The sequence below is a fragment of the Centroberyx affinis genome, unplaced genomic scaffold, assembly GCF_046629955.1.
Source record: "Centroberyx affinis isolate AG114_WGS23_722 - 3 ecotype Tasmania unplaced genomic scaffold, CSIRO-AGI_Caff_v1 ptg000205l_1, whole genome shotgun sequence".
Taxonomy (NCBI): domain Eukaryota; kingdom Metazoa; phylum Chordata; class Actinopteri; order Beryciformes; family Berycidae; genus Centroberyx; species Centroberyx affinis.
In genome coordinates this window covers 191,796-203,868 of record NW_027278897.1, presented here as the reverse complement: position 1 = coordinate 203,868, position 12,073 = coordinate 191,796, and the positions used below count along the sequence as shown (strand labels likewise).

Below are 12,073 nucleotides of genomic sequence, written 5' to 3'. Positions count from 1 at the left end.
CCACTGATTTCTCCAGATTGAAATGTAAGCCTGTCTCCAGCGCCGTCAGGAAACAGATCGAGAAATTTGTCCCTCTCGTTCCTTATCGCACAAGAGGATTTCCTGGACGCGATTTTGGACACTGGACACGCTGGACGCTGAGCAGGACCCACACAGCAGGCACAAACCTGACACCGTATTCATCTTTTGTGGCTACAACACAATGGGTAAGTTTAATGTTGGATCGTTTTCTTGTCAGGGATGGAGCAAACGGTCAGTCCAGCGGCAAGGTGGGGAAAAAAGCGAGATATTGTCTGTATTGTTGTGATGGGTTAGTTTAGCCGTAACTCGAGCGGGAATAAAACACCAGGCAGGCATTATTACATGTGTCAGTTATGCTGGAAGTTTGGCACTGACCACTGGCTATTCGTGTGAGCTTTAGCCCACGATAGCAAACAGTAAGCTATTCGTTACTTCTTATCCAAACACCATAACTCATGATAATAGACCTATATTTCGGAGTAAACACATTTGGTGAACTCATTTAACATTATAGCCCGAAAAGATCGCGCGCTGTAGTTGTTTAAAGGTGTGAATTTGTGTGTGTGTTTAAAGTTGTTTTTTTTTATAAACAAGATTAAATATAGGCTATGGGTTACAGCCTGCCTTTATCAATCACAACCTCACTGGAATAACACGATTGAAATCACAATTTAACACTGTAGGCCTACACCTTCTCTAATTTTCTTTTCTATTTGATTTTCTACAATGAACACTAGAAATTTAGAAGTTAGAAATAGCAGGCTTAATAACTAGGCCTACTAATTTATCGTAGGCTACTAGCCTAGATTAATCTAGGCCTCGGATTGGTTACGAACCACACCTCGCCTAATAGCTGTTGTATTTTTCTGCCCCTTTGTATGTTTTAATGAAACCAGAGCCAGCCTTCGGAGAGGTGAACCAACTCGGCGGTGTTTTCGTGAACGGCAGGCCGCTTCCCAACGCCATCCGACTCAGGATAGTGGAGCTGGCCCAGCTCGGGATTCGACCCTGCGACATCAGCAGGCAACTCCGCGTCTCCCATGGGTGCGTCAGCAAGATCCTGGCCCGGTACAACGAGACCGGCTCCATCCTCCCGGGCGCCATCGGAGGCAGCAAACCACGGGTGACCACCCCAACCGTGGTCAAGCACATTCGGACATACAAGCAGAGAGACCCGGGGATTTTTGCCTGGGAAATCCGGGACAGGCTACTCGCCGATGGGGTTTGCGACAAATTCAACCTGCCGTCCGTCAGCTCCATCAGTCGGATCCTCCGCAACAAGATCGGGAATCTGTCCCAGCAGAGCCAGTATGAGTCGGGCAAGCAGGCGCCTCACCCACCGCCACAGCCTACGTTACCGTACAACCACTTGTACTCATATCCAACACCCAAAGTGCCCACTCCTCCCGGCATGCCCACCCTTCCTGGACACATGGCCATGCACAGGATATGGCCTTCCTCGCACTCTGTTACAGATATTCTGGGGATACGGTCTATAACAGAGCAACAAAGTAAGCATGGCTCCCTGGAGGGCAGTTGCATTTCTCCAGTTTAATCCACGAAATGTGTAATGTAGCGCAAGAGTGTGAGTGTGTGTGTGTGTGTGTTTGAGAGAAAGAGAGAATCCATGTTTTTCACTGAGGTACCCTAATTGTTTTTATAGGCCCAAAACTAACTATTGGAAGATTAGAAATTCATAGGCCTCTATGGAGTGAGACTAAATGCCATTTGACCTTCTGGCTGATAGTGATTTGGAAGCAGGCAGGTAACTAACGCTGCTAGTTCAGGAACAGATGGTCCAGCTTGCAGTAATAATTAAGAAGCGGATGTGGAATATTAGAGGGACAACGAAGGGAAAGGCGCAGCGGTGAGATGAACTGCATCAAAATGAGGTGTGCTGAAAGTTTGCCATGACTGGGAGCCAGACATTTTGTGCCAGGCTGAGCATTCAGCAGTTTTTAGACACAAACGGGTTTTGCCTTTTGTGGAGTCTGGGTGTGATACTCAGTTGTAGGCCTGAAGCGTCAGCTCGAGTTAAGAGAGTTTCTACTGCATCGCTCATTTTTGTCGTATATTGTGTCGCATGCAGGTAGATAACTTTTGTTTGCACTCAATAAGACCACAACTGTTTTGGAAACAGTGAAATAGGATCCACCATAAATCACTGTTAATGGTCGGCTCGTTGTTGTGAAACGGATTTTTCTGAGAGCGTGTTTCTCGTGTCAGAGAGGGAAGTGCTGTCAGTCCGCCGTCCTGCTGTCAGGACGCAGGCTGCCATGCAGAAACTTGCCCCGGTCCTCTGCAGTGCCATGCAGACTTAACTCGGGCAATCCAAACAAGACAAATGCAAGGCAGATATTCATACTGGACAAGAAATCGCAAGGGAGGAATGTGTTCTCAGAGGCTGCCTTTATAAACAATTTATGCATTTCCAAATTATTAGCAGATGTTTGTGGCAGGTTTTTGAAAGCCGGAATAAGTATAACTTACTTTCAACGACGTGAGGCCTTTTTTTTTTACGCTACAACCATTTCACCAGCCATAGGATTTCATTAAAAAATGAAATTATATATCAACATTTATAGAGAATGGCAGGTATGAACGTAGACTACCTATTATATTATAGCCCATAATTTTTAAAAAATCAAGACAAGATGCATAGGCTTAATATCAATAGGCTATTGGTGTTTTCACTTACGATAATATTTCCAGAGTTTTCTGCAATATGCCAAACATACACACACGCACACACACACACACACACACATACACACACACATACATACACACACACATACACACACACACGAGGCTTATATGTCTATAGGCTATATAGCCTAGAGTAGACTAAATTTCTGTGGGTGAATTCAATCATATACATCAAAAATAACATTTCAATATGTACGCGAAACGTAGATTTAAAAAGCACTCTTTAGGCGGATCGAGTTACAACATTGGTGGGCTTGCTTTTCCCATTCTGAACGTTGGGAACCGTGTATAATATAATATCCATCACGCACAAAGGGGGAAACGGTTAAAGTAAATCTAATTTGTCCTTGACAGGAAGGCGTTTGGTGGGCTAAATGTTCCTGGCTATCCCACCAGAGAGTCGTCTTACCTCGGTCCATCTTGAACTGCGCTTCAGTCTGATATTTAGGAGACACGCTGCAAAAAAATGTCCATCTTAACAAGTCATTTAGTCTCATTCAGTCTAAACATCTTAATTTCTTCAAAGCAAGTGAAAAAAAATCTGGCAAATTGAATCGAGATAATTCCATTTGCTTCCAATGCAGTTTGACTTGACTGATTTTTCTGTCAATATCTTGTAAAAAAAAAAAAAAAAAACCCAAACAAAATCAAACAAACAAAACAAAAAACAGAGTGAGGCAGATCACTCCGAGATTATTGATTCAAGGCAATTCTTGAAACAGGTTGACTTGCATTGCAAACGAGTGAAATTATCTCACCCACTGAGATTGTAAGATATTATTTTACGTGCAGTGCGATATTATTATTTTCACTTCTTTTAAGAAAAAATAGATTTTAAGATTCTATACATTACTTGTGGATTACTTGTTAAAATGGATATATATTTTTTAATTTGAGCAGCTTTTTGAAAGGACTCTACGCACATGAAGGCCCATCGGCTTATCAGCTATTGTTTGTGCGGAAAATGACAAATGACGGTGCTGTCGTCATAGGTTCAGGATTTATTATAGCTTATTCAACCTGGTGAACCTGTGGCTTAGACCTGGGCCTTTTGGGTTGCGAGGTGATTGCATAAGAAGCAGTCGCCTATGCAGGTCTATTCTTTAATCCGCTCTGACTTCCCTCTCTTCTCTTCTGTCTCTCTTTTGCCCCCCAGTTAGTGACAGTCCATCCTTTTCCAGCGCCAAACTAGAAGAATGGAGCGCTATAAACAGGACTAATTTTCCACCAGCAAGCTCTCCACTAGTCAATGGCGTGGATAAATCGCATTTAGAACCGGAAGCAAAATACACACAGGTAAAAAATAAATGGACACCTCTAATTTTTTAGCACTAACCTCCAGCACTGAGATCTGCAACACAGTGAAAACAGCCTATCCAATAGCCTGGCAATGGTCTAACTGTCTTGATTATCTAATAATTAAATAATTACATGCCCTGGACATTTCTCTTTCACGATATTAATACGCTCCTCCTGTAGCTGCTAGTGGGTGCATTTAATTTTTTGTTTTTGGCTTTACGCAGTCGGTGTATTTCCTATAGGCCTGCTATACGGTCGATGCCTTGTATGAATCAATAGACTGCAAATTATTTGAATAATAAATAGGTTTAACAGTCCTAGATAGTATCCTCATTACTTTTTTGCAATATGTATCTTTTAGAAATTAATTTTAGCCTGCTTAACAGTCAGCCTGCATTTCCATAAGGAAACTAGATTGGTTAGACCCATAAGGAAGTTTAATGTTTTAAGTTTAAAAGGAAATTAATATAAATGTGTCTGTTTCCGCTTCTCTGCTAAATTCCTATTATATATTTTGGTAGGTCAGAGGTTTTAGCGCCTAGATAAGGTCTTGGGCCAAGATACTGAACTGCATGGAGAGGAACCATTACTACTGATTCATTTGATCCCAGATTTGTAGCGACCAACGATAGTAGGCTATTTTGTCTAAAACTAAGAACTGTAGTGCAATAGGCCTAAAGCTTCAGGGAGAAAGCATTATTCTGCATGGAGTTATGAAGGTCGATGGTTAGATTTGAAACGGTCAAATCCAACGTGATCAATGTAAAAAGAAGCAGGGTCGAGGTCAATTTACCTGTCAACGCAGTGATTGCAGTTCATTGAAACTGTGTCTAAATGGATTGATTTTCTCTAAAAGACTTAACAAATATTTCAAGTTTTCCTGTTTTTAAATTGTTGTGACTATCCGTCACACGCTGAGTCTTAATTAAATTTACCTTAGTCCTGGTGTCAAGTCTTGGTTGTTCGCTTTAAATATGTGTTTATTTTGAGTGATTTTGATTTGAGTTATTTTGATTTCTATTTATTTTTATCAGTGGTTACATTTGTATCAAAGACTCATTTTCGACAGGTTATATGAAAACGTCTCACCAGGCCTATTTTGGTTTTCTAGAAGAGGCAACAAATAAGAGGCTGTGATGACAGCATTGTGTGGGTGTGTGTGTGTGTGTGTGTGTGTGTGTGTGTGTGTGTGTGTGTGTGTGTGTGTGTGTGTGTAAATGTGTGCGTGCGCGCGCGCGCGCATGCGTGCTCATGTTGGCACAGGTCTTTTTTTTTGACAAGGCACGCGATTCTAGTTGGAGACAAAAACAATTTCATGCCACATATTTTATTATCCCACTTTATCACGGGGAGTTTTCCTGCTCATTACGCAGAAAACAAGCCGATGCTCTGAGATTGAGCGTTCAAAGTTATGGCAGAGAGACACAACCCTGCACAAACCAACTGTCTCAGCGGTTAGCCGACCAACTACACAAAACTCTTGAGTTATAGTGAAGCATAAAATGCAGAAAATAACTATAAATTATAGCCTTTACTGCAGGAAAAACAAGAATGATGCAACTATTTCTCAAAGAGACTGGAGTATTAACCTTACCTTTTGCATAACCATTTTATCTTAGGCTGCAATTTAGCCTAGCAAGATCTAATGGTAAATAGGCCTGGCAAATAGGAGAGAGACAGAGAGAGAGAGAGAGAGAGAGAGAGAGAGAGAGAGAGAGAGAGAGATCTAATGCAATAGTCATGTTGCAATTACATTGTGTCTTATATAGTAGGTAAGTAGGTATAGGCCCATAAGCTACCTGAATCTTTCCAACTGAAATTGTTTTCCCTCTAAATTTCACAACAGGTTGTCTTGCTATTCACACACGCAGATTAACTCTTGGTTATACTCTCATTATATTTATCTGGTCTTTTTTTTATAGCCCTAAAAAGTTGAGTGACCGTGCTTCTCCAGGTCATTTGTGTCACTGTGTCAAATATCAATGGACCTAAATCACATATAAGCCTATTCATTTCTCGGAGCCCAAAGCCTACGGCCCATAGGCGCTGAGCAATCAGATGCGCCCATGGGACTCTCAGGTTTTTCTTTGGAAGAAGAAGTGGATCATTAAATTTAGATTTAAGGTTAATTCATGTACACAGGCGCACGGCGGCTCGGAAGTGATTCTTAATGCCTTTTTCCATTTCTGCTTCTCAAACAGATTGAAACGATTGATACCTATAGGACTAGGCCTATATCAAACATGGTCTAAAACCGATTTTCATAAAAAAAAATTGTTATTTTAAAATTACTTTCAATTTTGTTTTTGCTAGATTAACCTGCTTTTAAAAGGTCCAAATATTTTCATGATTTGTTTGGCCGTATATGACACGGTTACAGCCTGGCATGAAGGCTATGACTCAAGGTGAATCTTTGAGTTGTCACGGCTGGGCTGAAGGTGTCAATCCACACTGGCAGCGCGAGGACGTGACCGAAATTAATACACTGATATAAGCTTGGCGTTGTTGCATCGCTTTTAATTATTCATTATTCAATTATGATTCACTTTTGTGTTGAATTATTTCTAGAAATGCTATTTCTAGCGACACTTTTCACGCTGATGCAAAATAATTTGGATTAAGAAAATAGGCTACCCAACTGACAAGATAAAAATAAACTAATTTGATTATCAACGCGTATGGGGCTATATTAACCTTTTTAAAAACTATATATAATTGATCGTATGTAGGCCTAATACCTACATTAAATTATAGTGTGGTTTTTAAATGGATGATAGGCCATACATAACAAGGTAAACGTAGGCTATACCCGGTTATGTAGGCTATGTAGATATGTATGTAGCCTATGTATGTATGTATGTATGTATGCATGTATGTATGTATGTGTGTATGTGTGTATGTGTGTGTGTGTGTGTGTGTGTGTGTGTGTGTGTGTGTGTGTGTGTGTTACCTACCTATTATCAGAAGGAAGTGTGATAATGTTTAGAAAAGGTTTAATGAAAAAAGAATGTTACTTTATTTTTTTTTAACATAGCTTAAAGCCTGTCTGCCATTTTTTGTAAAGTAAGCTGCAGTATGATTGGATCAAGCAAAGACACAAGCACCCACAATCACTGACAGGCACCCACAGACACCCACCCAGACACCCACAGACACCCACAGTCACCCACAGACACCCACAGACACACACAGACACACACAGACACGCGTACTCACAGTTTATTTCTACACAGTTGCGTGTTATAATCACCATAAATGTCAGTTCGGTGTATCATTTTTTAAAAGAAATAGCCGTTGACTATACCGGCCAAGCAAGTCTAGGCAAATAAGACACAGAAACAGAAAAGATCTCAATTGTAGAAATGATTCTCAGTAGTCACGGACCACCCAGGGATAGAAATTCAGCCTCACTGTTGAAATGCTTTGGTGAATTCCACAAGTTAAGTTTTGTCGCTGCGCCAGAAAAGCAAAGCCCATTCATGCTTCGAACCCTATGCTTGCCTCATTCTCTATCATATTTCCCCTCTTCCTGCCTTTTCACTCTCAATCTCTCATGACATCTGTTTTGTGGCGCCCCCAACCACCCTGTCTCCCATCGTCTGGCATGGTATATCACCGCCGCTGGAGGAAAGTCCACTTTTAACAAAACAACAGTCTTATATACAGATGGACAGTCATGCGTTTGTGAATTTACACAATGGGTTTTGTATATGTTAAGTAAGTTCCAGGGTCCGGAGAGTTACTCAGCACATAATTGTGCATGCAGACTTGAAGCAAAATTGGGAAAAATTTGGTTTTCATGCAGCATCTGCTATATCCAAGTTAAGTCTCTGCTGTTTACAACGGCACCATCTTTTCCTCTGCACTTTTCCTTTCACTTTCCTCTCCCTCCTCTATACCTTGCTCACCTTTACACATTACTGCAGCTCAGCCACATTGTGTGTGTCTACCTGGGTTGCAGTCACTTCAGTTTCAATTAACTCAACTGAGACTGACTTAGTTTGCAGATAAAGATGATTCAGGTCTTCTTTCGCAAACATTTTTCAATAGACTAGCTCTACAACTCTTTCTACAGCAAAGAATGGCCTGTTATTGAATTCTGAAGAAAACCCTCTTACTGAATTGACTGAATTGGTAGTAAAATGACTCCAGCCCTGATGTCTACTCCAAGCAGCGAGCCAGTACAAAGAAGCTGCTCTTAACCGCCTATAGTCAGTGACTTTTCAGACCTGTAGAGCTTCACCTAATCTTCTCCATGTTCCCTACTCTGTCTCTCTCTCCCAGATGCCGAATGGATTGCCCACAGTGAACAGCTATGTCACAGCGCCCAGCATCCCTCCCTACCACCAACCCACCCAAGTGTCGCCCTACATGGGGTACAGCGCCACCACGTCGGCCTATGTGACCGGACCCACATGGCAGCCAGCCAGTGGCAGTGCTCTATCTCCCCACAGCTGTGACATCGCCACCCCTCTGGCCTTCAAGAGTATGACAGCCAACCGTGACGGCATTCACCCAGTCACCGCCTCAGCACTGTAAAGTCAGCTACACCGACAGACAGAGACGGGAGGGAGACGGGAGGGGGCAGACGGCGGGGACAGAGGACACGAGTGTGTCCCCTCTGGCCTGCATCACCTCATCGCCGCCGCCTCCTTTGTGTTCCTGTGCAGGACTCGGCCCCGGGACCCATATTTGTGGCGTTCTCCTCCACACACTCTGTATGTGACCCCCTGACGCCAGCTAGACAGTCAGGCCAAAGAGACATGGGGGAAACAGTCTGTCAATTTGTACTACAAACTCGTGTTGTTGTCTGAAAGAACTTGCAGGACAGGACAGGTGTATTGAAGGACTGATATGACTGCTACTATGATGAGGACACTTTGCCATCCATCTTCACAATTCCTCTTTACTGCACACTTCTGCAAATGTCTTTGGGGAAAATGGGGTAACGTATGACTTCATGAATAAGCAATCACAGAGGAGGGAAAAAAGTTTGCATTTAAGTGTTTCAGGGTGCTTATTATTTGCTATTGTTTTTTAATGGTTGTATGCTTTTTTTTGTCTATGTTTTGATAAAAGTAAGTGTCTTATGGAGCATTGTTTTTTCCCCACTTCTCTAAAAATGTAGCCTATGCAAGAGCTCCCAAGAGAAGTTAACATAATGTTTATTTATTAGACTAAGGTACGTTGAATGAAGTGCAATTCGCCTCACAGACAGCATAGGAATCTCCACGCACATTTAGACAAAATTGGCATTGGTCTGATGTTGGAGTCTATAGCATTAACAGTTGAGCTGCACAGTTCCAAATGTTGCACAATGAAATTGAATGTATCTTATTAAATTGTTTGGCTGTTATTGGTCTTTCTGAACTTTGCCAGTTGTTTGGGGAATCCTTAACACTTTTGACACTTTAGACAACAAAGATGTCATGTGTACAACTTTACAACTAAATATATTTAATTGCTTTCTTTATGCAACTGTAGCTACATAAATTTAGCCTACTTACCTGTTTTACATGAGCAGGAAACTGCATCATGGGTATATACGCAAACATACCATGCAAGCAGAGGATTTGCAAAAGAAAGGTGTAGTAATTCAAGATTTTAATTTTAATTTAATTAAAAAAATATATTATGTGCGTGCTCATACAAAGCCCATATGTTCCACTGCCATGCGCCCCACTAGGTTCATCAAAAACACTTTGTACACACAGAGTCTATTTGACATGACCTGCTGCACTGTGTGGTAGGCCTAATTGCCACCAGTTAAAAAAAATGCCTTTTAAGAATTTCGAGCATTAAAAAGAACATGGATCACTGACATATCTTCTCACCTCATTAAACGTGGCCCTTAATATATCCACAACATGCCTGTCCGACTTCTGGCATTTCCAAGCTGGAGTCGGCCTACAGGAGATGGGCTGGACAGACTTATAGGTAAATAAATTCTCAAAGATATATTGTAGTAATCCCACAATAATTTTATAGGTTTAAATTTATTTTCACTTTTACATTTATTTTATGGTAGGCAGGCATTTTATGTTCAGGGTGAAGTCATGACAACCATAATATCTTACTAAAACCCAGTAATATTTCTGAAATACAGAACCACAAAATGACCTAATGTTACTGTTTATTCTTGGACATGAATGTAGCCTAAGCTTTCAGTAAATGTCTCATAGGTTAATGGTATAATTTGGAAAGGCCTACTATAATTTGTAAATATAAGTGAGGGGCTTGTGACATTAATTTAAAATTTAAACTATTTTGAAACAGCCATATGTCTATCTTTGCAGTTGTATTTAGGTGTATGTAAAATATATAGTAAATCAAAACATAATTGTTACATTAAAACAAGAGATCTGTGTACTGGGGACTCTCATCAGGCTGAGGTGAAGTGGAGTCAACTTTGCATGCAGAATGACACAAATAGGGCTCATTTGACTGTGGTCTCCAAGGTCATCAGGCATCTGACCCAAATGCTACTCTCAGCGGCCACTTTTCCACCAAAGGGCCAAATAGGGCTTGTCAGGGCCAACTCAACATGTTCATTACACAAGAAGAAAAGCACGTAGCCCAGTTGACAAATAACATGTTGCAAAAATGATGCAAAATACTTCCAGAATGCTGTTTTGGGGGAAAAATGTAGTGACATAAATTATGAGTAAGTCCGGCAAGCCCTGTCTAGCCCAGACGATTCAGTCCTGTAAAAACTGGGCATCAGTGTGGAAATGAGGTTGCAGATATAGCTTTATAAAATGACTCTCCAGCTCTTTTACATAGAGGCTGACGAGACGGCTGTTTTAGTAATGGCCCCAAGTTCCCCATTCCTCCTGTGTTACAGCATAAACAGTCCCTCCGTGCGAGAGTGTCAACAGTCCTCCCCACGCAGGGGCTGATTTGACTTGGAAAGCACTCTCCCCCGCATCCAGTGGTCACGGACCGTTGCTCAGGGATCGTAGTGTTTCTTTGACCGTATGTGAACCACATCACAGGGACGTGATGATCATACACTCACTGTACCAGCCAACCCTCACGGCCACCCCTACCATCTACCATCCATCACGTAAATGATAGTTACAACCAACTCTCTGTCGTTAAAGTTCTTAGGACAAGAGTGGCATGAAAAAGTCGTTACATGCCCTCTGTTTTTTACTCCAGCCTACACACAAGGCTGCACAACTTTTCCTTTCAACTAGCTACATGAACTCGGTACACATCAGCCCTGTCCTGTTAGTCTCCTCTGACTCATAGAACAAAATTAAAGTGTGGTTGTCTTAATTGACACCAGTATTTAAAAAATAGGAACAGTGTGTTTTCTAGACAGGAGAAATAGTTTCTCGAAAGCCTAATAATGTGTGCTCTTGTAGTCTAATGTTGGTCAACTTTATGGAAGTGAGGTCTAAAGGCGTAGTTTTAAAAATAGGGGCAAACACGTGTTTATAATTAATGATGTTGAGTCTGACTTCAGTGTCATATGGTTATCTTTACTTCTCCACATGCAATCAGAAACAAGACAGGCTTTTCCAGAGTAACACAGAGCAGGGTATGTAACACTACGTGAATACACGACTTTATGTATGTTCTTGCTCACTGGAAGACTTTTAAAAGAAGCTGACAACAGCCAGAATGTTTTCTTAATGCCTTAAAACAGCAACGTTGAACACACAGGTGAGTAAAACCTTTTAAAAATCAGCCGTGCTCGGAAAATCACCGCATGTCTGGTTCCTTGTCTTTGGTATGTATGCGTGTGCGTGTGCCTTCCAATCATACGAACATGAAACACTACCTTCACACTTACTATGAATCTCGGACTTATTAGTACATCTTAATCATTACGTTTCACCGTGGCTCCATGGGAAAAGACAGGCACAGCCATGTCCTGATTACATGCCTGTCAAAGCGGAGCCAAGGAATGGAAACGTTAAGGGCGAGGAGGAGGAATATATGTGGGATGGGGGTAAGAAAATGAGGACAAGGGGATCTGGCTACTGAAGATTTATGATCAGCGCGGTGTGTAGGGAATTCAGGTGAAGGGTGGCTC

The 12,073-nt window shown here is 41.6% G+C and overlaps 1 protein-coding gene across 1 annotated transcript; it reads left to right on the top strand.

The window, feature by feature from the left end:
- Positions 1-61: 61 nt before the first annotated feature.
- On the top strand, positions 62-10,330 carry pax9 (paired box 9). The gene is made up of 4 exons (XM_071539593.1): positions 62-206; positions 918-1,532; positions 3,887-4,026; positions 8,314-10,330. The coding sequence occupies exons 1-4, from the start codon at positions 203-205 to the stop codon at positions 8,566-8,568; spliced, it is 1,014 nt and encodes a 337-aa protein (XP_071395694.1). The 5' UTR covers positions 62-202; the 3' UTR covers positions 8,569-10,330.
- Positions 10,331-12,073: the final 1,743 nt, after the last annotated feature.

What these genes read in the sequence shown, in the direction of transcription:
- pax9 (XM_071539593.1), top strand. An exon ending in GTCTATAACAGAGCAACAAA is followed by an intron (nt 1,533 to 3,886) that starts GTAAGCATGGCT and finishes TTTGCCCCCCAG; the next exon opens with TTAGTGACAGTCCATCCTTT. An exon ending in CGGAAGCAAAATACACACAG is followed by an intron (nt 4,027 to 8,313) that starts GTAAAAAATAAA and finishes TCTCTCTCCCAG; the next exon opens with ATGCCGAATGGATTGCCCAC.